General features: G+C 38.9%; 1 protein-coding gene across 1 annotated transcript in view; it reads left to right on the top strand.

The window, feature by feature from the left end:
* LOC138943234 (fatty acid synthase-like) overlaps positions 1-22,832 on the top strand; it is a 112,626-nt gene that overhangs the window by 76,977 nt on the left and 12,817 nt on the right. The window contains exons 11-15 of the mRNA XM_070313843.1: positions 15,354-15,546; positions 15,732-15,982; positions 16,166-16,397; positions 16,705-17,123; positions 18,945-19,235. Of these exons, the coding sequence (XP_070169944.1) occupies positions 15,354-15,546; positions 15,732-15,982; positions 16,166-16,397; positions 16,705-17,123; positions 18,945-19,235 (1,386 nt within the window). The remainder of the gene's footprint in view (positions 1-15,353; positions 15,547-15,731; positions 15,983-16,165; positions 16,398-16,704; positions 17,124-18,944; positions 19,236-22,832) is intronic.

The following is a 22,832-nucleotide window of genomic DNA, read 5'->3' as shown; positions in this document are numbered from 1 at the left end:
GAATATAAAAATTTATTGAGGTGTTTCAGATGTTATCTCGCATTCTTTTAAAAAAGATAATTTTTTACCATTAAAAAGAGATATTCAAAACTCTATAATGTACAATAATGAAGGATTGTACGTACTAAAAGGTATTACTTTGTTTATGTTTGTTCCGTTTTATTACATTTATGAAACATGTTAAATCAATATCCATTGCTAGATTATATAAATATATATAAACTTTATCAAAATTATTTGTATTACATTTACTTGCATTATATAATGAATAAACTTATACCTCATAATCACCCGATAAGAATCTCGATTATGTACCATGGTAAACCAGATTTCCGGTAAGATCCTCAGATCAATTCCCGATATGGACATTGCGTTACCAAACAACTCAGATCCTGATCGGATGTACTCTCATCAAGATTCGATCACTAATTAAGGCTTGTCTAATCAGTTCTTAATCGGGGCCATATAATTATCTCCACTCGCGTTTAATTCGCATACGGTGATACGATTATTACTGCCCGTGCACACTCTGCATGTGTATGTATAAATAGATATATCTTTAAACGCGTTATATGTTTTTTAATTTTTACATTTTTATGATTTTTAAATCTTTTTCCTTAAAAATAATTAACAAACGAGATATTTAATAAAAATATGATAATTTTGAAAAATGTGCAAAACTATTAAAAGCTTTAAATGCAATAAAATTTGTTACCAAAAATATTATTTAATGAATAACTTAATATTTTCAACGCAAAAAAAATTTATTGCGTATTTTTTTGATTTTTTTATAACTGCGCATATGTTTTATAACTGCGCATAAGTTTGAACAAACAATGCATCCCGCATTTGAATATAATTTTTAAAATATATTAACTCGCACGTTTGTGATTGCGTAGCCGCTGAACTTTAACACAATATGTAAAGTGAGTTGAATGTATAATTGTACTGATTTCTGTTTTTTTCCCCGGAAGTGAATCTGTTATATATTGAGTGATTATCACACAGTTCATATCTGATTTTACGGATAGTATGGCATGTTTTGCTCTGTTGTATAGGTTGTCATTATATTAGTCAAGTTTATAAAGTTCTGTTTTTAATAGAGTTACTGTTAGTTAAAAAAGAAAAAAAAATTATTTAGAAATTCAACGTGGTGAGTATAAATTTTTCTTGTTTTTTTTTTCATAAATATATTTTTTAATTTTTAAGTAAATGATCTCAAAGATTATTTCTATATATAACTGAATTATGTACATAATATAGTGCGCACAATTTGAGCAAACTTGAAATAAAGTTTATAGTTTTAACGGTCTTCTTTTCGCTTTAAATATTCTAAATATCTGTGCTATGTTTTCATTCTGCTAATTATTTTGTTCAAATCTGCTTTTCTGTATCTTAAAATTCAAAATTTGGTAATCTTTTTTGTTTCTTGATAATAATGCTACACTTTATGTCTTTTAATAATTATTCTTACATAATAATGATACATTTGTATAGTCATAATTTATTTTAGAGAAAGAACTTTTTCTTTATCGGCAAATTCCTAAATAATGATGTTGAATTTATGAATAATTAACCCATCTTGTTATACTACTATTAAGTCATTGATTAGAAAACTTTAAAAAACTTTTATTTTATATATGGACCGTTTATTTTGAAAGTGGTGCAAGTCCATTTTCTTTTGTTTCGAGAAAATTAAATGTTAGCAGATCTGACAATTAAAAAATATAGGTTAATTATGTGAAGTCTGGGAATGTTTGTACTAAAATTTATCAATATGTAATTTGATTATATAAATTTCTTTTAGGCGAATTTAACTAAAATAATATATATTTTCAGGCTGCAAATGGACTTACGCCACTTTCATAATTAGTCAATTGTAAATATCATTTAATTTCAATTTTGAAATAACAAATATCACTTAAAATATATTTCATATTAATCCAATTTTGTTTATAAATAATAACAAAAAATAAAATAGAATTAGTATTTTTTATTTTGAACGTTAATTATATTTATATATTGTTAAACTTAACACAAGATATTGGTATTATTAATTATTTATGCTCTTCATGTGGCAGTGTTTTGAAATATTCATGATGCACAGGAGGTATATAACGTAATAGCTGCTGCATATCCTTATATTTTTCGTATGTAATAGGCCTGGCATCGTGATGGAAATTGGACTTACACCACTTTCATAATCAATGGTTACGCAATTTCTTTTACCGGCCAATTTTAAATTGAACAAAGCATTGGTATTTTTTAAGATATTAAATACTAACTAGTTATAAACAAAAAGTTTACACTAAATTAAGCATAAATTACGTCATATCTCATTTTTTAAAAAAAAGGACTTACACCACTTTCAAAATAAACGGTCCATATATTTACTTGGAAAACCATAAGCAATTTAAAATTGTACGACTATTCTCTTTTTCTATACATTTTATGCTAAATTTTCCGTTGTTTCAAAAACAGTTTTTAAAATTTTATTTTCTGTTATTCTAAATACATATATATATGTATATCCCTAAAAAATAAACAATAAAAACTAAATATGAAATCAATAATTAATTAGCCAAGTACTTAGGAGTAATTCAGTTTGGGAAGATTTGTAAATTGAAATAGTATTTGTCATAAAATCAATCTTGCATTTATAGAAATATTATAGATCCTCTGGGGAAAATTAAAATGCATTATATTTTTATTAAAAAATTACATTATTATGTTTACCTATGTTCCCCTTCCAAATTAATATTTTGTATAATATATAAAATAACACTATTATATTGCAGATTTTATTACAGATAGTAAATCATATAACTACTTAACTCCTATTGCAATAATTTCGATCACATCGAGCCCAATTTCAAATTTAAAAATGCCCCTTGCCAAACTGATCGATTTGTTTTGAAATTAATCATAAGCTTTATCAGATAGGCCCGGAACGAAAAGGATTAAAGTTAAAGTGACATATAGAAACTTGGCGTGCCCGATCTGAAATAAAAATTTGCAAAAGATTATCAGAAATCATTATCAATATATTAATAAAAATACAATATATGATTTATAATGCAACCTGGGCACGCCAAGTTTCTATATGTCACTTTAACTTTAATCCTTTTCGTTCCGTTTTAATATTTATTTTTTAATTTTTAAGGTTTTTTATTTTTTAGAGGAAAATTTTTTATAAGCTATTTTTCAAATTTTTTATTTAAAAAAAAAAATTTTTTTTATAAACTGTTGTTCAAGAAAGTAAGCGTTTTATAAATTATATTATTAATTTTGTTTCTCGAACGTTCTAAAGCGAGACGTTACGTGCGAAGCTTTGTTTTCATTCCGTTTTTGCGGTTTCTTCGTATCGTTCGATTCTGACAAACACCTCGTTGTCGATAGCCGATTGGCTCTCGGAATCGAACGATCGAAATTCCTCCTTTTTTGTAGCACCCGTATCAACCAGGACTATTGTACGTGGATCGCAGAGAAGGTTTTTCGTTAAGACACTTCGTCGCAAGCCTTCACCGGGAGCACACCGAACGCCTAACGCTCATAAAGTTATAATTAAACGATAATTCGCGTGTCCGCTCATATCTTGCTGTCGCGTGCGATTACCTAAGACGGTCCGGGAGTTGGTGTCGAAAGGAATAAATACTGTTCAACAAACTAAACCCGGACAAATCAATTACGTCCTATCTCTCCGATCGGCGAAACAAATAAATTCTGTTAATGTGGACGTGTAAATCGAAGGCGCGGCTACATTAAATGGTCCTTCGAGCCGGATTTTGGAAAAACAGATAGTGATCCGGTAATCAGTTCGCGGAGTGCGAGTGAGAACGCTGACACGCTAAGGTAACAGCACTTATAAAAACTATCGCGAGACGGAGACGGTGCGCGATATCAAAACATCTATCCGCATTCCGCTGCCGTAAATAATAACGCGAGTGCGTTGAAAGGACTTCCGGGAAAATAAAGTGAGCGAAGTCAACTTTGCATCCCTTTGCATTATTAAAGTTGTGCTCTTAAGCACAACGTATCATCATTATTTGCGCCCTGCGTAATCCGCAGTGCCGCGCAAATCTCGCGCTTCTTAGCGCTTTGCACAGCTTAAGTGCAATCTTTGTGCTCTTTAGCACTCCGCACATCAAAGTGCGTCCTGCGTAATCCGCAGTGCCGCGCAAATCTCGTGCTTCTTAGCGCTTTGCACAGCTTAAGTGCAATCTTTATGCTCTTTAGCACTCCGCACCTCAGAGTGCGACCTGCGTAATCCGCAGTCACACATAGTTGTCGCACGCTTTAGCGCGCGGCACGGTTAAGTGAAAATTATAGTGCGTCTTCGCACATCCGCGTGCGACGGACCAGTCGTCACGCCTCAGCATCTCTACAACCACCAGGTGGTAAATTGTTGCTGAAAGGCTTCATCTTATATGACTACCATCATGACGGACTCGCTGCAGGGCCTCCTCATCGAGCAATCTATTACAATAAGCTCGATGAAGCGAGTGTTCCCCAACTTTAAGAAAATGGGCAAGGCCAACGTCACGCAATACAAGGCGAAGAGTCGACTGGACGCCTTGGAGACATTATGGGAAAGGTGTCAACGTCTCAACGTCCAGCTTCAGCAAATAGCAACGGCCGACGAACAGCGTACAGTCCCATACTTCACCGAGGAGGAATTCTTTACGGCCGAGGACGTCTACCACGAAGCGGCGGACTACCTCGCAGACGTGATAGGTAAATTCTCCCGGTGCGACCCAAATGCGGCATCAACGGTAAGCGACATTTCTTCTCGCGAATTGTCTGGTACGGTTTCATTGCAATTACCACGCATCCCGTTGCCGAAATTTTCCGGTAATTTCGCGGAATGGGAAAACTTCCGCGGAATATTCGAATCGCTCGTCGCCTCGAAAGAATCGCTGTCGAATACGCAGAAATTACATTATTTAAAAGCCAGTGTCACGGGCGAAGCCGCTGTATTAATTAATCATGTTAAGATTGCAGACGCAAATTACGATGGTGCGTGGAAATTACTTATCGAAGAGTACGATAATCAAAACGCGATTATTCATGCGCATATTCATGCTTTCGCTGATTTGCCTATTATGAAAACGGAATCCGCTGTCGAACTCAAAGGTTTACGCGATACCGTTGCCGCGTCATTAGCCGCGTTAACAAATTTAGGCAGACCTGTTGAAAAATGGGATGACTTATTAGTCTATATTGTTGCGCAAAAATTTAGTCCACGCACACGTAATGAGTGGAATCTGCAACGCGGTAAATCAACCGCATCTCCGACGTATGAAGAGATTCGAGATTTTATGACGCTGCGAATTCGAGGACTAACCGATCATTCTAAGTTAAATGCTGATACTTCGTCTCATAAAAATAAAGGCAATCATAATTTGATGTTATGCGACGAGTTTAAGCGTAAATCCGTCGAACAGAGAACTCAGTTTCTCAAATCACACAAATGTTGCTTTAATTGTTTAAAGGTCGGCCATTTCCCGACCTCTTGCAAGAGTAAAAAACGCTGTAATTTGTGCCGACGAGCACATCATACGCTCTTGCATCGTGACTCGAATATACCAGTACAGAAGATTAGTGAAAATTTTGTTTCGGAAAACAAAGCGCTTAACGCTCAACCGAGCGGCTCAGCCGCCCCTGAGATAAAGAACGAGACCGCCGTCGCTTCCGTTCAAACGATTCATTCGCCGCTGAAAAATCCGCCGAACGTGTTACTAGCCACCGCATGGGTAATACTTCGTACCATCGAAGGACGTAAATTTAAAGTTCGTGCGTTGTTAGATCAAGGCTCGGCTGTTAGCTTTATCTCGGAATCGTTGTGTCAAACTATGCGCACGAAACGTTCTCGCGCAAGCCTCCACGTACAGTGTTTCGGCGAACGATACAGTGGCGTAGCGAAATCTCAGGTGTCTCTTACTCTCGAGTCTTGTAATGGGCGAGGTTCCTCAACCTTTTCTTTGACTGCTTTCGTATATCAAAAAATTACGTCATACGTTGGCTCAAAGACTAAAACCGTAGATTATTGGCCGCATTTACGGAAATTATCTCTCGCGGATCCGGATCCGTTTAGCAATCATCCGATCCATCTGCTCATCGGATCAGATTTATATGGATCGTTATTAAAGCAAAAGATAAAACATGGTCCGACCGGAACTCCGACGGCCCAGCTTACTGCTTTAGGATGGATATTATCCGGTCCTACCGGAACTTCTAATTCAATTACCGGTTCCGCGACTTCATTAAATTGCGTAACAATTCCTTCGCTCGATTCTCTCCTTCAAAAGTTTTGGGAGATCGAGGAAATTTCTTCCGAAATTCAGCAGTCGGAAGAAGATAAAAAATGCGAACAACATTTTATCGAAACACATCAGCGTGCCGAAGACGGCCGCTATATAATACGGTTACCATTTAAAACCAACCCTCCGCTCGATATAGGAGCTTCGCGCGAAACTGCCGCGCTTCTTTATTCGAAATTAGAACAACGCCTACGAAAAAATCCGGATCTCGCGAAACCCTATCATTCTTTCTTAAATGAATATAAATCTATGGGTCATATGGAACCTGTCTCCGACGAAAATCCGACGCTTAACCAAGCGGTGTATATACCGCATCATCCGATACTACGCGAGTCTAGCAGCACGACGAAACTTCGCGTAGTATTTAACGCGTCGTGCAAAACGAGCAATGATTCTACATTAAATAATCATTTAATGACCAGGCCTAAATTACAACGCGATTTGTCCTCAATTATCCTTCGTTGGCGTCAGTGTCGTTATGTGTACACTGTCGAACTCAAAGAAGCTTCCTTGTTTTGGCTCCGTTACGTGCAACAACGTCATTTTCCATCCGAAATTCAAGCGTTAAACGATAAAAGTTTACTGCCAAGATCCAGTTCTTTGTTATCGCTTTACCCCTCTCTCGGGAAAGATAAATTAATTCGCCTTGGCGGGCGGATTGACAATTCGTCACTCAGTTATGATGAACGGCACCCTATAATTTTACCGAAACATCGAATTTCGGATTTATTAATCGCTCAAGCTCATAAAGCCTCTCTTCATGGAGGCACTCAATTAATGTTAAGAATTTTACGCCAAAATTATTGGATAATTTCAGCGCGCACCAGTGTAAAATCTCTTATACGTAGTTGTGTAAAGTGCGTACGCGAACGCGCACGTACCTCGCAACAGCTGATGGGGAATCTCCCCCAGCCCCGCGTCACGCCTTCGGCTCCGTTCTCGCACACAGGCGTCGATTACGCCGGGCCGATGAATATTATTCCGTCAGTCGGCCGCGGTCAACGATCCAAAAATTATTATGTTGCCGTTTTTATTTGTCTCTCGACAAAGGCCGTCCATTTAGAATACGTAGATGATTACGCTACTAACGGTTTTCTCTCCGCCTTTCGGAGATTTGCAAGCCGTCGCGGTCTTCCATCCGACATGTACAGTGATAACGGCACTAATTTTCAAGGCGCGGACCGCGAATTAAACACTACCTTTCAGCGACTTGTCGCCGACCCTCAAATACAAGACGCTATAGCTAATGATAACGTAAAATGGCATTTTATACCTCCCTCTGCTCCGCATTTCGGCGGACTTTGGGAAGCCGGTGTCAAAGGATTAAAGTTTCATTTGAAACGAGCGATTGGTTCCCGAACATTATCGCAGATCGAGTTCGCTACGCTGCTGTGTCAAATCGAGGCTTGCCTAAATTCCCGCCCGATTTCCGCGTTACATGATGATCCGAATGACTTTTCCGCGTTAACTCCGGGTCATTTTTTAGTCGGTCGCCCGTTAGTAAGTCCGCCTGAAGAATCTGTTTTAGATATCGATTCGAATCGGCTGTCTCGATGGCAGCAAGTGCGTGCGATTTTAGAGCAGATCTGGCGTTCTTGGTCTTCTGATTATTTGCATACATTGCAACAAAGGCGTAAATGGCAAGAAAACAAACCGGAGCTCAAAATTAACGAGCTGGTATTGTCGAAAAATAATTTGGCACCTCCTTCGAAATGGGAACTTGCCCGAATATTAGACGTACATCCGGGATCGGATGGGCATGTCCGAGTAGTTACATTGCGTACTGCCAAAACCACTCTAAAGCGACCAATAACGCAGATCTGTCAGCTACCGATATCAAGTGACACTGGCTCTTAAATTAATTTGCGTTTTCTTTATGCGTTAATAATTAAGTTTGACTTTAATTATCGTCACGCTCTGTATATGTACATATATCTATTCTAAGAACGCCTATGTAAATAACCCTATGCTAAGATTTACTGATTAAGTTAACTCATGTATTTCGATTGAATCACCAACGATCTTTATCGGTACTCTTTTCCTATTATTGTATGTTGAAAAATTTTGCTGTAGAGCTCTTCGGACCGTCTGATCGAGAATTATCATTCAGATGCCGTGTATCGATTATGGCGGTAGAATTTAACCAGTTATTTCGTAACCTACCCGGTATACGAGGCGAGCGGGATGTTCAAGAAAGTAAGCGTTTTATAAATTATATTATTAATTTTGTTTCTCGAACGTTCTAAAGCGAGACGTTACGTGCGAAGCCTTGTTTTCATTCCGTTTTTGCGGTTTCTTCGTATCGTTCGATTCTGACAAACACCTCGTTGTCGATAGCCGATTGGCTCTCGGAATCGAACGATCGAAATTCCTCCTTTTTTGTAGCACCCGTATCAACCAGGACTATTGTACGTGGATCGCAGAGAAGGTTTTTCGTTAAGACACTTCGTCGCAAGCCTTCACCGGGAGCACACCGAACGCCTAACGCTCATAAAGTTATAATTAAACGATAATTCGCGTGTCCGCTCATATCTTGCTGTCGCGTGCGATTACCTAAGACGGTCCGGGAGTTGGTGTCGAAAGGAATAAATACTGTTCAACAAACTAAACCCGGACAAATCAATTACGTCCTATCTCTCCGATCGGCGAAACAAATAAATTCTGTTAATGTGGACGTGTAAATCGAAGGCGCGGCTACATTAAATGGTCCTTCGAGCCGGATTTTGGAAAAACAGATAGTGATCCGGTAATCAGTTCGCGGAGTGCGAGTGAGAACGCTGACACGCTAAGGTAACAGCACTTATAAAAACTATCGCGAGACGGAGACGGTGCGCGATATCAAAACATCTATCCGCATTCCGCTGCCGTAAATAATAACGCGAGTGCGTTGAAAGGACTTCCGGGAAAATAAAGTGAGCGAAGTCAACTTTGCATCCCTTTGCATTATTAAAGTTGTGCTCTTAAGCACAACGTATCATCATTATTTGCGCCCTGCGTAATCCGCAGTGCCGCGCAAATCTCGCGCTTCTTAGCGCTTTGCACAGCTTAAGTGCAATCTTTGTGCTCTTTAGCACTCCGCACATCAAAGTGCGTCCTGCGTAATCCGCAGTGCCGCGCAAATCTCGTGCTTCTTAGCGCTTTGCACAGCTTAAGTGCAATCTTTATGCTCTTTAGCACTCCGCACCTCAGAGTGCGACCTGCGTAATCCGCAGTCACACATAGTTGTCGCACGCTTTAGCGCGCGGCACGGTTAAGTGAAAATTATAGTGCGTCTTCGCACATCCGCGTGCGACGGACCAGTCGTCACGCCTCAGCATCTCTACAACCACCAGGTGGTAAATTGTTGCTGAAAGGCTTCATCTTATATGACTACCATCATGACGGACTCGCTGCAGGGCCTCCTCATCGAGCAATCTATTACAATAAGCTCGATGAAGCGAGTGTTCCCCAACTTTAAGAAAATGGGCAAGGCCAACGTCACGCAATACAAGGCGAAGAGTCGACTGGACGCCTTGGAGACATTATGGGAAAGGTGTCAACGTCTCAACGTCCAGCTTCAGCAAATAGCAACGGCCGACGAACAGCGTACAGTCCCATACTTCACCGAGGAGGAATTCTTTACGGCCGAGGACGTCTACCACGAAGCGGCGGACTACCTCGCAGACGTGATAGGTAAATTCTCCCGGTGCGACCCAAATGCGGCATCAACGGTAAGCGACATTTCTTCTCGCGAATTGTCTGGTACGGTTTCATTGCAATTACCACGCATCCCGTTGCCGAAATTTTCCGGTAATTTCGCGGAATGGGAAAACTTCCGCGGAATATTCGAATCGCTCGTCGCCTCGAAAGAATCGCTGTCGAATACGCAGAAATTACATTATTTAAAAGCCAGTGTCACGGGCGAAGCCGCTGTATTAATTAATCATGTTAAGATTGCAGACGCAAATTACGATGGTGCGTGGAAATTACTTATCGAAGAGTACGATAATCAAAACGCGATTATTCATGCGCATATTCATGCTTTCGCTGATTTGCCTATTATGAAAACGGAATCCGCTGTCGAACTCAAAGGTTTACGCGATACCGTTGCCGCGTCATTAGCCGCGTTAACAAATTTAGGCAGACCTGTTGAAAAATGGGATGACTTATTAGTCTATATTGTTGCGCAAAAATTTAGTCCACGCACACGTAATGAGTGGAATCTGCAACGCGGTAAATCAACCGCATCTCCGACGTATGAAGAGATTCGAGATTTTATGACGCTGCGAATTCGAGGACTAACCGATCATTCTAAGTTAAATGCCGATACTTCGTCTCATAAAAATAAAGGCAATCATAATTTGATGTTATGCGACGAGTTTAAGCGTAAATCCGTCGAACAGAGAACTCAGTTTCTCAAATCACACAAATGTTGCTTTAATTGTTTAAAGGTCGGCCATTTCCCGACCTCTTGCAAGAGTAAAAAACGCTGTAATTTGTGCCGACGAGCACATCATACGCTCTTGCATCGTGACTCGAATATACCAGTACAGAAGATTAGTGAAAATTTTGTTTCGGAAAACAAAGCGCTTAACGCTCAACCGAGCGGCTCAGCCGCCCCTGAGATAAAGAACGAGACCGCCGTCGCTTCCGTTCAAACGATTCATTCGCCGCTGAAAAATCCGCCGAACGTGTTACTAGCCACCGCATGGGTAATACTTCGTACCATCGAAGGACGTAAATTTAAAGTTCGTGCGTTGTTAGATCAAGGCTCGGCTGTTAGCTTTATCTCGGAATCGTTGTGTCAAACTATGCGCACGAAACGTTCTCGCGCAAGCCTCCACGTACAGTGTTTCGGCGAACGATACAGTGGCGTAGCGAAATCTCAGGTGTCTCTTACTCTCGAGTCTTGTAATGGGCGAGGTTCCTCAACCTTTTCTTTGACTGCTTTCGTATATCAAAAAATTACGTCATACGTTGGCTCAAAGACTAAAACCGTAGATTATTGGCCGCATTTACGGAAATTATCTCTCGCGGATCCGGATCCGTTTAGCAATCATCCGATCCATCTGCTCATCGGATCAGATTTATATGGATCGTTATTAAAGCAAAAGATAAAACATGGTCCGACCGGAACTCCGACGGCCCAGCTTACTGCTTTAGGATGGATATTATCCGGTCCTACCGGAACTTCTAATTCAATTACCGGTTCCGCGACTTCATTAAATTGCGTAACAATTCCTTCGCTCGATTCTCTCCTTCAAAAGTTTTGGGAGATCGAGGAAATTTCTTCCGAAATTCAGCAGTCGGAAGAAGATAAAAAATGCGAACAACATTTTATCGAAACACATCAGCGTGCCGAAGACGGCCGCTATATAATACGGTTACCATTTAAAACCAACCCTCCGCTCGATATAGGAGCTTCGCGCGAAACTGCCGCGCTTCTTTATTCGAAATTAGAACAACGCCTACGAAAAAATCCGGATCTCGCGAAACCCTATCATTCTTTCTTAAATGAATATAAATCTATGGGTCATATGGAACCTGTCTCCGACGAAAATCCGACGCTTAACCAAGCGGTGTATATACCGCATCATCCGATACTACGCGAGTCTAGCAGCACGACGAAACTTCGCGTAGTATTTAACGCGTCGTGCAAAACGAGCAATGATTCTACATTAAATAATCATTTAATGACCAGGCCTAAATTACAACGCGATTTGTCCTCAATTATCCTTCGTTGGCGTCAGTGTCGTTATGTGTACACTGTCGAACTCAAAGAAGCTTCCTTGTTTTGGCTCCGTTACGTGCAACAACGTCATTTTCCATCCGAAATTCAAGCGTTAAACGATAAAAGTTTACTGCCAAGATCCAGTTCTTTGTTATCGCTTTACCCCTCTCTCGGGAAAGATAAATTAATTCGCCTTGGCGGGCGGATTGACAATTCGTCACTCAGTTATGATGAACGGCACCCTATAATTTTACCGAAACATCGAATTTCGGATTTATTAATCGCTCAAGCTCATAAAGCCTCTCTTCATGGAGGCACTCAATTAATGTTAAGAATTTTACGCCAAAATTATTGGATAATTTCAGCGCGCACCAGTGTAAAATCTCTTATACGTAGTTGTGTAAAGTGCGTACGCGAACGCGCACGTACCTCGCAACAGCTGATGGGGAATCTCCCCCAGCCCCGCGTCACGCCTTCGGCTCCGTTCTCGCACACAGGCGTCGATTACGCCGGGCCGATGAATATTATTCCGTCAGTCGGCCGCGGTCAACGATCCAAAAATTATTATGTTGCCGTTTTTATTTGTCTCTCGACAAAGGCCGTCCATTTAGAATACGTAGATGATTACGCTACTAACGGTTTTCTCTCCGCCTTTCGGAGATTTGCAAGCCGTCGCGGTCTTCCATCCGACATGTACAGTGATAACGGCACTAATTTTCAAGGCGCGGACCGCGAATTAAACACTACCTTTCAGCGACTTGTCGCCGACCCTCAAATACAAGACGCTATAGCTAATGATAACGTAAAATGGCATTTTATACCTCCCTCTGCTCCGCATTTCGGCGGACTTTGGGAAGCCGGTGTCAAAGGATTAAAGTTTCATTTGAAACGAGCGATTGGTTCCCGAACATTATCGCAGATCGAGTTCGCTACGCTGCTGTGTCAAATCGAGGCTTGCCTAAATTCCCGCCCGATTTCCGCGTTACATGATGATCCGAATGACTTTTCCGCGTTAACTCCGGGTCATTTTTTAGTCGGTCGCCCGTTAGTAAGTCCGCCTGAAGAATCTGTTTTAGATATCGATTCGAATCGGCTGTCTCGATGGCAGCAAGTGCGTGCGATTTTAGAGCAGATCTGGCGTTCTTGGTCTTCTGATTATTTGCATACATTGCAACAAAGGCGTAAATGGCAAGAAAACAAACCGGAGCTCAAAATTAACGAGCTGGTATTGTCGAAAAATAATTTGGCACCTCCTTCGAAATGGGAACTTGCCCGAATATTAGACGTACATCCGGGATCGGATGGGCATGTCCGAGTAGTTACATTGCGTACTGCCAAAACCACTCTAAAGCGACCAATAACGCAGATCTGTCAGCTACCGATATCAAGTGACACTGGCTCTTAAATTAATTTGCGTTTTCTTTATGCGTTAATAATTAAGTTTGACTTTAATTATCGTCACGCTCTGTATATGTACATATATCTATTCTAAGAACGCCTATGTAAATAACCCTATGCTAAGATTTACTGATTAAGTTAACTCATGTATTTCGATTGAATCACCAACGATCTTTATCGGTACTCTTTTCCTATTATTGTATGTTGAAAAATTTTGCTGTAGAGCTCTTCGGACCGTCTGATCGAGAATTATCATTCAGATGCCGTGTATCGATTATGGCGGTAGAATTTAACCAGTTATTTCGTAACCTACCCGGTATACGAGGCGAGCGGGATGTTCAAGAAAGTAAGCGTTTTATAAATTATATTATTAATTTTGTTTCTCGAACGTTCTAAAGCGAGACGTTACGTGCGAAGCCTTGTTTTCATTCCGTTTTTGCGGTTTCTTCGTATCGTTCGATTCTGACAAACACCTCGTTGTCGATAGCCGATTGGCTCTCGGAATCGAACGATCGAAATTCCTCCTTTTTTGTAGCACCCGTATCAACCAGGACTATTGTACGTGGATCGCAGAGAAGGTTTTTCGTTAAGACACTTCGTCGCAAGCCTTCACCGGGAGCACACCGAACGCCTAACGCTCATAAAGTTATAATTAAACGATAATTCGCGTGTCCGCTCATATCTTGCTGTCGCGTGCGATTACCTAAGACGGTCCGGGAGTTGGTGTCGAAAGGAATAAATACTGTTCAACAAACTAAACCCGGACAAATCAATTACGTCCTATCTCTCCGATCGGCGAAACAAATAAATTCTGTTAATGTGGACGTGTAAATCGAAGGCGCGGCTACAACTGTTTTTTAGAAGCAAATAATTTTTTAAGCTTTTTGTTGCGTACGCAAGTTGAAATATTTTTTATGTACTTGGCGTATTTTTTTTTACCTTTGTAATGTCTTTTTTAGTGGGACGTCACTGCTTTTTGTAAAAATTCATATTTTCTCTGAAAAATATAAATTACCACATTATACAGTATATACATGGATGTGATTTTTTTAAAGATTTATTTAATAGAAATGAAATTTTTATGAAAGGAATTATATAAAGAGTAAGTATATTTTTACAAAGCTTATATATACTATAATGAATTTGAACGGACGTAGTCACGAAGTGTCTTAATGCGCAATCTCTTATTGTCAATCATTCAACAGATTTTAAAACACGATATGATTTTATTTTTACAGATATAGTTTTAATCCAGAAGTTAAACTGTATAGGTATTTTATAGGTATAATTTTAATATAGATGTTAAACTGTATACAAACTGTATAATCAATAATAATATAAATTGTGTAAGTGAATAAATATCAAAATATAGAAAGCATTAGAAAGGATTTTTTTTATTACGAAGCATTATTTAATATGAATATACATTATTATTATCTCACACGTATGTACACGCATCCACATATGATCTTGTCTCTTAAAACATTCTGCATATTCAAGCGAATAATCGTACATGAGCAATGTGAACATCGTTTGAGGGACAAAATCGCTTTGCGTGTGTGCGTGCGAGCATAGGTACGTGAGTTGTTTAAAGCTGAAAGAAATATCAATTCAGGTATACGATTATCTTTCCTCAGGATTGACTGCACCAATCTTATTCAAATTGGACGCAACCGAAACCTTGCATCCACATTGTATAAGAAAAGTGCCGTTAGATTTTTGATTACGGCTTTCATTCCTGAAGAATTTTAATCGAAAGTTTCTGAGACGTAAAACTCCGGATAAGCTACTTGATAGCACCGCGGCCCCTGTACACAGGCAAAACTGTTGACAAGCCGGAAGAAATTTTTTTATATACTTGGCGTCGCGACGTTGCCGCGTCGTTTGATGTAACACTGAAATAAAGTTCTGATATCTTTTTTCAGAATGACTTGACTTTGTGGAAAATGGAAAATAACAAGCGGTTCAATCCGTATGTCAGCGTAGATGCTGAAGAAGAAATAGTTATCTCTGGCATTGCCGGACGATTTCCTAATTCTAACAACATAAAAGAATTTCAGGACAATCTTTTCAATAAAATCGATCTTGGTTCGAGCGATCATCAACGTTGGAACAACTGTAATAAAATTTTTTCTCAAAATTATTTGGAAAAATCCACATATAAAATAAATAATTTACATAAATAAATAAAATTACATACATATATAAAATATGTCATTAAGTATATTTTAGTATAATTTATTATTCATGACTTAACAATATAATAATATTATATTTATCCAAATTATTTTAAATTTTAACAGATGTCGTCGAGATGCCTCCTCGAATAGGAAACATGAATAATATACAAAAATTTGACGCAGAATTTTTTAATATTTCGCTCGAAGAAGCTGATGTGATTGATCCTGGATGCAGAATGTTACTTGAGCATACCTATGAAGCGATTATTGATGGGGGTATAAATCCAATAGAATTACAGGGAACTAATACAAGCGTTATCACAGCAATAAATTTTTGTGATACATATATAGGATTAGTATACGACAAACCTCAGGTATGTAGTTATTCTCTAAATTCATTAGTTATTCTCTAAATAACTTAATATCAGAAATTGATAAAACAAACGCGTTCCTAAAAGTGTGTGTATAAATATATTAATACGTATACAAACCTATTGCTAAATATGAGGAAAATATTTATATGAAAATTGTTTCATAACACACATAATTGTTAATAGATTGCTGGATTACCCATTCTTGGATGCAATAAAGGCGTGATAGCAAACAGAATTTCTTATTGGCTCGGCGTTACTGGACCATCGTATAATATCGATACTGCAAGTAGCTCGAGTCATTTCGCTATGGTGGAAGCTTACAGAATGATTCGATCTGGCATTTGCGAAGCGGCTATTGTCGCTAGTGTCAATTTGTGCGCCCATCCTAATATGATTTACCAGCTTTTTCGTTTGGGTATGTGAAAAATAATATTATTGTGTTCAGAGTTGTGTGTTACGTTGTTAAATAGAATAAATATTTATTAATACATTTATAAAAATAATAATATTTACAATATATAATAATAATGTTTGTTAATTCATGTTTTGTTGAATGTAGCAGTTTTTGTTTTCGAATGATACAATTAATTCGCTTATATATATATCCACATTGAATTTTTCAAGTACTTGGTATATTATTAGAGAAACTGGAAACATAATTATATCTTTTATATCTATTGAATCAATGAACTATAAACATAAACTGTTAATATTATTTTTAGGAGTTTTATCTAATGATGGTTACTGTAAACCTTACGATGAAGAAGGCTCTGGTTACATGCGTAGTGATGCAGCTGTAGTAGTATACCTACAAAAGGCAAAGGATGCAAGAAGAATCTATGCGACCTTTGTCTATGGTAAAACCAACTGCGATGGCTTTAAAAAAGAAGGAATTACCTTTCCATCATTTGATAAGCAAAAAATATTATTGGAAGAATTTTACAAAGAATGTGATATTTCGCCACTTGAATTATCTTACATAGAGGCTCATGCAACTGGTACTCTAGCCGGCGATCCAGTGGAACTTCGAGCCATAGATGAAGCTATATGCGCTAAAAGACAACTTCCTCTGTTATTGGGTTCAGTGAAGTCAAATATGGGACATTCAGAGCCAGTTAGCGGTCTTTGTCAAATTGCAAAGGTGAATTTACAACAAAATAGGGTTAATAATAACAGCAATAAGCTTAGAGTACAAACAATTAAATGGGAATACTGACAGATAAGAGCTAAGGCGCGGGTATTGGTGCGCAAACTTATTATTGTTAAGTTTTATTAACAAATGTGCATTAACAATGTAGTCGGACTGTTTTTGCTCCATCTTCAGCATAGATATAAATATGTAGAAATTAAATTGGAATTATATAACCCGACATACCCCACATTTGTTGTTGCAGTTAAATTCCAAATTAATAACCAGAATGGAAGGCTCACTAAAACCCGCGTAGAATCTGTACAAATTAGTGAACAACGTCCAAACGTCATTTGTATATTATCGATTGTTTACAATATAATGACGACCAATGTTGGTACGGTCGGCACAATCACAATAACAACGGTCATAAAAATGGTCATAAACAAAAGTCAAAGAGTAAATATACCCCAGTAAGCAATTTGATAACAAATTGTTGCCAAATTGGCATCAAATTCGCTCAAAACTTGGTAACAAATCCAGTGCCATCTGTGTCCGCATTAAGCTTGTGTTTTGGTGACAAAGCTTGTTGACATAACCTGACAGCAAATTGACGGCAAAAACCGAGCAAAGCTTGACATGATTTGACGCCAAATTGATGGCAAAAATCGACCAAGATCTGCGCAAGACAATCTGATAGCAGATTGTCAGCAAAAACCGAACAAATTCTGCAGCTTTTGGCCATTCATATAAAAGTATATATTTAAATAGATTTAAAGCCTTAACCCTAAGTAACAAAATGATGATAAGTTTTGGTCATAAAATGACCATTAGATAATTAGACATTATATAAAATCATATATTAATATGTTAAAACATATAAGTAAATTCAAATAACTTAATTTATAAAATTAAAGATCTTTTTGGACAGAAATTGTTTTGAATAAGTGAAAACCGAACAATTATCTGTCCGATTTGCCAAAAATCAATTCAATATCTGAATTTCCTATATAAGAATTATGTCAAAAATTGAACTGATAGAAATATATATATTATAATATTATTAGCATTTTGTAGGCTTTATATACACTCATGACAAGAATTTGAATACGGGTATAGATAATGAATAACGCGCCGCATAGCGATAAGCGACTGAACTATTTTATAATACTTTGTAATAAGCTGCAGATTTTGTTCGGTTTTTGCTGCCAATTTGCCATCAGATTGCGCACTCCAGATCCTGCTCAGTTTTTGCCGACAATCTGATGTCAGTCATGTCAGCAAGCTTTGCTCGGTTTCTGCCGCCAATTTGCTGTGTAGTTATGTTAGCAAGCTTTGCTTGATTCTTGCCGGCAATCTGCCAGCTTAATCGGTAATAACAACTCTTGTACCAAATTTGTAGCCTTTTTGCTGACAATAATTTGTAGCAAGCACTTGGCAATATCTGTTAGAACAGATCTGGCTGACTGGGTACCATAAGAGAAAGGCTAATGCGGCAAATTTACTTAATCTTTAAATTCAATTCAAACTTTAAAATCAAATTCAAATTTAAGTTTCCCGATCAATCAATTCTTGAATTTTTGGCAAGTTTTCCATTATAGAGGAAATACGTACAGATCACAAAAACAAATCATAAAACGAAGTAAATACAAATGCATTAATTAATTTTAATTAATTTTTTAATTCCATCTAAATTTTTAGAATTTAAATTTAAATTTTCAAATATATCAACTTTTTATATTTGGCAAAATAAGGTTAATACAACTACATAATATAATATAATGCCACATGTACCACATATTTTTTTTATTTAAATGTTATTTTGGGATAAAGATTTTAATAGCGATGGAAACTGGTATAATGGCTCCTACTATACATTTTAAACATCCACGAAAAAATATGGCTGCTATCATTGAAGGAAGAATAAATGTAGTCACTGAACCGATAGAATGTAAGGGTGGTTATATCGGTATCAATTCCTTCGGATTTGGCGGTGCTAATTGCCACATATTACTGAAATCAAATCCAACAATTAAAGTCAATAATGGAGGAGACGATAATTTACCTAGACTCGTAGCTATATCTGGATGTACGGAGGAAGCAGTTAAAATTATATTAGAAGACGTAAGTATACATTACAATTTTTTCACAGATAATCTAATCTTTCTTATGCTTAGCTTGTATGTTATTACTGTCATTTTAAATTATTTAGAAAATTAAACTTTTCGTTAACAAAAAATCATAAAGAAATAATTTTACGTGTATTGCACGCACAAAAACACAAATACATTAAACAAATTTATGATAATATATTAAATGCAAAAAATATATATAAGATAATATATTAAAATAAAAAGAAGTACGAGAAAAACTACACGATATAATACTTATATGTAGTACTTCAAAATAGCAATAATTTAGTATTATAAAAAAATATGCAAATATTGAATAATGAACGTAAGGAATAAAAAATGTATTATTATAAAATGAAAGGGAGAAAAGATTAATGAGACTGCTTAAATTTATATAAAAAATTTAAAAAAATTATTGTTATAACTTAAATTACATTTAATTAAAGTATATTAATTATTTTAAATTATTAATTCTAATAATAGAATCTAAATGTGAAAGTTGAAGATAAATTCAAGTTTATTTTAAACCAGTAAAAGCGGAGAAAAGAGGAGAGTATTATTAACAGATCTAAGGTATATTGCATCTGTTGAAGCAAACGCATTCATAGTTAATGTAGCCATTATTCAGTTTAAAAATAGAATATTAGTTTTGTGCAAATTTCAAAGATTTATAATTAAAAATAAGATATTTATATATGTACCATATATACATATGTATCATGATTATAATATACACTGCTTAAAAAAATTATGCCATAGAAAATATTTGTCGAAAATTGACCAACATTCACTGTCGATCACTTCACGAAAAATTATCTGAAGAATAAATAATTTTTTTTTTAAATAAAGTATGGGGATTCGTAGAGGCGTGTTCGCCTTCAGAAGATGGCGCGAGGGATAGGTCGAGCGTACAGAGGTGAAGTCAATCACGAGACTTCTTTTCTAATTGTCAATGATAAAATGTATTTATAGTATATTTACAGTTATTTGGTTTGTGGTGGCCCTGAAAAGGGCCGTTTACGGGTTAACGCGGTGTGCGTTCCCGCCAAGTGATACGCGGCTCGGCTTTGGTTACGTGGAGGGAACCGATGCGCAGTAGCTCGGGCGAGGATGGAAGAGTTGGTGTAGTCCTGGGGTGCGTATAGCCAGGCTCTTCCCGGTCCGTCCCTGTCTGCGTAGCCGCTTCCTGGGTGTTGGTCTCCCAGTCACTGTCAGATTGAGTACCGCTGTCCGCTACTTCCCGTGAGGGGTATTGAGTACCGCGATGGATTCGTATTGCCGGTTGTGACTGTGTCCAACTGTCTCGATGGTGAAGTGGAGAGGCCGCTAGCGGTGATAATAGCGGTGGCGGCAGGTTCCACGGCGTCGATGGTGATGTGTATCGCCGTACCCTGATGTCCCACTGACTCAGGAAAAAGCGTGGTGGTCGGGTGAATTCCACAGGCGCCAGCTCTATCGGGTGTAGCGTCCACTCCCTGAAGCTCGTACACGTATGGTTGCCTGTAAGTCCTGGTGTCTTTTCTCCCTCACTGATGGGCTGTCGACTAGTCCCGGGTGAAGTGGGAGGCAGCTGTGGTCGAGGAAGACTCAGGTCCTGTGGTACTACAGGAGGCAGCGTAGGCTGTCGCTAATTCAAAAGAATTCGTGAGCTCGAACTGACTGACGGGCAGGAGGTCCTCTCCGCAGTCAGAGCGGGCTGCGAATTGAAGGCTTCTCGCCGTGCGCCGTCTTATAAGCCCCACTCACTGGATTTCACTTGCTGGCGCCCACTCCCGCTCGTGGCCGCCTCACGGTAAGCCTTCGTGGCTCGCGCGGTGCTCGCGCGCGGGTTTCACGTGCTCCGCGCGTGAGAATTCGTTCGCGCGTCTACCGGGTCGTTCGTGCGTAATTGTGGTGGTTTCTCGAGCCGCCACAGGACCCCCTTGGTTGTATGGAAGCCTCCTAAGTGTTGAACCTGATTGGCGGGCGAGATACTCGTCCGCTTCTTGTCGTGGCTGGTCGTACTGTTGTTTCTTGGCTAGTGGCTTGTGGTCCTTCTTCTTCTTCTTCCATGGTATACGCTGGTTTCAGCCTGTCTATTGATACGTTGACTGTTTTGTTGTTCATCCGTATTTTGTATGTTTTTTCGTTTCTGTGTAGAACTTCATAAGGTCCGTCGTATGGCGGTTGTAGTGCTCCTGATGGTGCGTTGTGTCGCACGAAAACTTTTGCTGCTTTGTCCATGTCTTTGTAGATGAACGTCGCTCGTTGTCCATGCCTTTTGATGGCTGGGCTGAGTTTTGTCATGATGCTTCGTAGTCTGTTCACGAGGCTGGTTTTGTCTTCTGTGTCATTGCTTTTTCCTGCTAAGAATTGTCCAGGTAACCTCATCGGTTCTCCGTAGACCAACTCTGCCGTTGTTGCGTTTATGTCTTCCTTCCAGGCGGCCCTGATGCCCATCAATACGACTGGGAGAATTTCTGTCCAGTCTTCTGTTTGATGGCATTTGATGGCTGCTTTTAATTGCCTGTGGAAACGTTCTATCATCCCGTTCGCTGCCGGGTGGTATGCTGTTGTCCTTATATGTTTTGAGCCTGTCATTTGCGTTAGATGTTTGAAAAGATCTGCTTCGAATTGTCTTCCTTGGTCGGTCGTGATTCTTTCCGGAGCACCGAATCGCGTAATCCAGTTTATGAACAGGTGCCTTGCTATCGTTTCTGCCGTAATGTCTGTTAGTGGGATCGCCTCCGGCCATCTTGTGAAACGGTCTATTATGGTGAGGCAGTAGCGTTTGTTATTGGATGTTGGCATTGGTCCGACTATGTCCATATGTATGTGCTGGAAGCGTCTTGTTGGTGGATCAAACTCTCCTATCGGTGCTATGTTGTGTCGTGTGATTTTTGCTCGTTGGCATTGCATGCAAGTTTTGGCCCATCTGCTGCAATCTTGTTGTACCCTTGGCCATACATATCTTTGCGCTATTAGTTTCGCTGATGCCTTTGCTCCTGGATGAGCTAGGCTGTGTAGGGAGTTGAATATTCTCCTCCTGAATTGTTGTGGCACGTATGGTCGTGTTATCGGTGTTGACGTGTCGCAGTACAATGTTATTGTCGATCCCGGTATTGCGACTTTCGTGAGCAGCAGACTTTGTTTCTTTTTCGTCATCTCTTGCATTTCCGTGTCTTCCGCTTGTGCTTCTGCCAATTCTTCGAAATTAACTGCCTTTTCTATTGCTTCTACTCTGGAGAGTGTGTCGGCTATTACGTTTTCTTTCCCTGCTATGTGGCGAATGTCTGTTGTAAATTGGCCGATGTACTCCAAGTGTCGTGCTTGGCGTGGTGAGCTTCTTAGCGGATCTTGGTCAAATGCGTAGATGATTGGTTTATGGTCTGTGTATACAATGAACTGTCTCCCTTCTAGCATATGGCGAAAATGTTTGATCGCTGTGTATATAGCCAGTAGCTCTCGATCGTATGGACTGTACTTCGTTTGTGGTCTGCTGAGTTTTTTGCTTAGGAATGCTAGTGGTTGCCATTCCCCTTTAACTTTCTGTTGAATGACCGCTCCTAGTGCTATGTCCGAGGCGTCCGTTGTTACGGTCAGTTCTGCT

This window comes from Polyergus mexicanus, unplaced genomic scaffold (genome assembly GCF_030449975.1).
Source record: "Polyergus mexicanus isolate NDT 795.1 unplaced genomic scaffold, iyPolMexi1.0 SCAF_25, whole genome shotgun sequence".
Lineage (NCBI taxonomy): Eukaryota > Metazoa > Arthropoda > Insecta > Hymenoptera > Formicidae > Polyergus > Polyergus mexicanus.
Note: the sequence above shows the minus strand (reverse complement) of the source record. Positions and strands in the feature narration are given on the sequence as shown.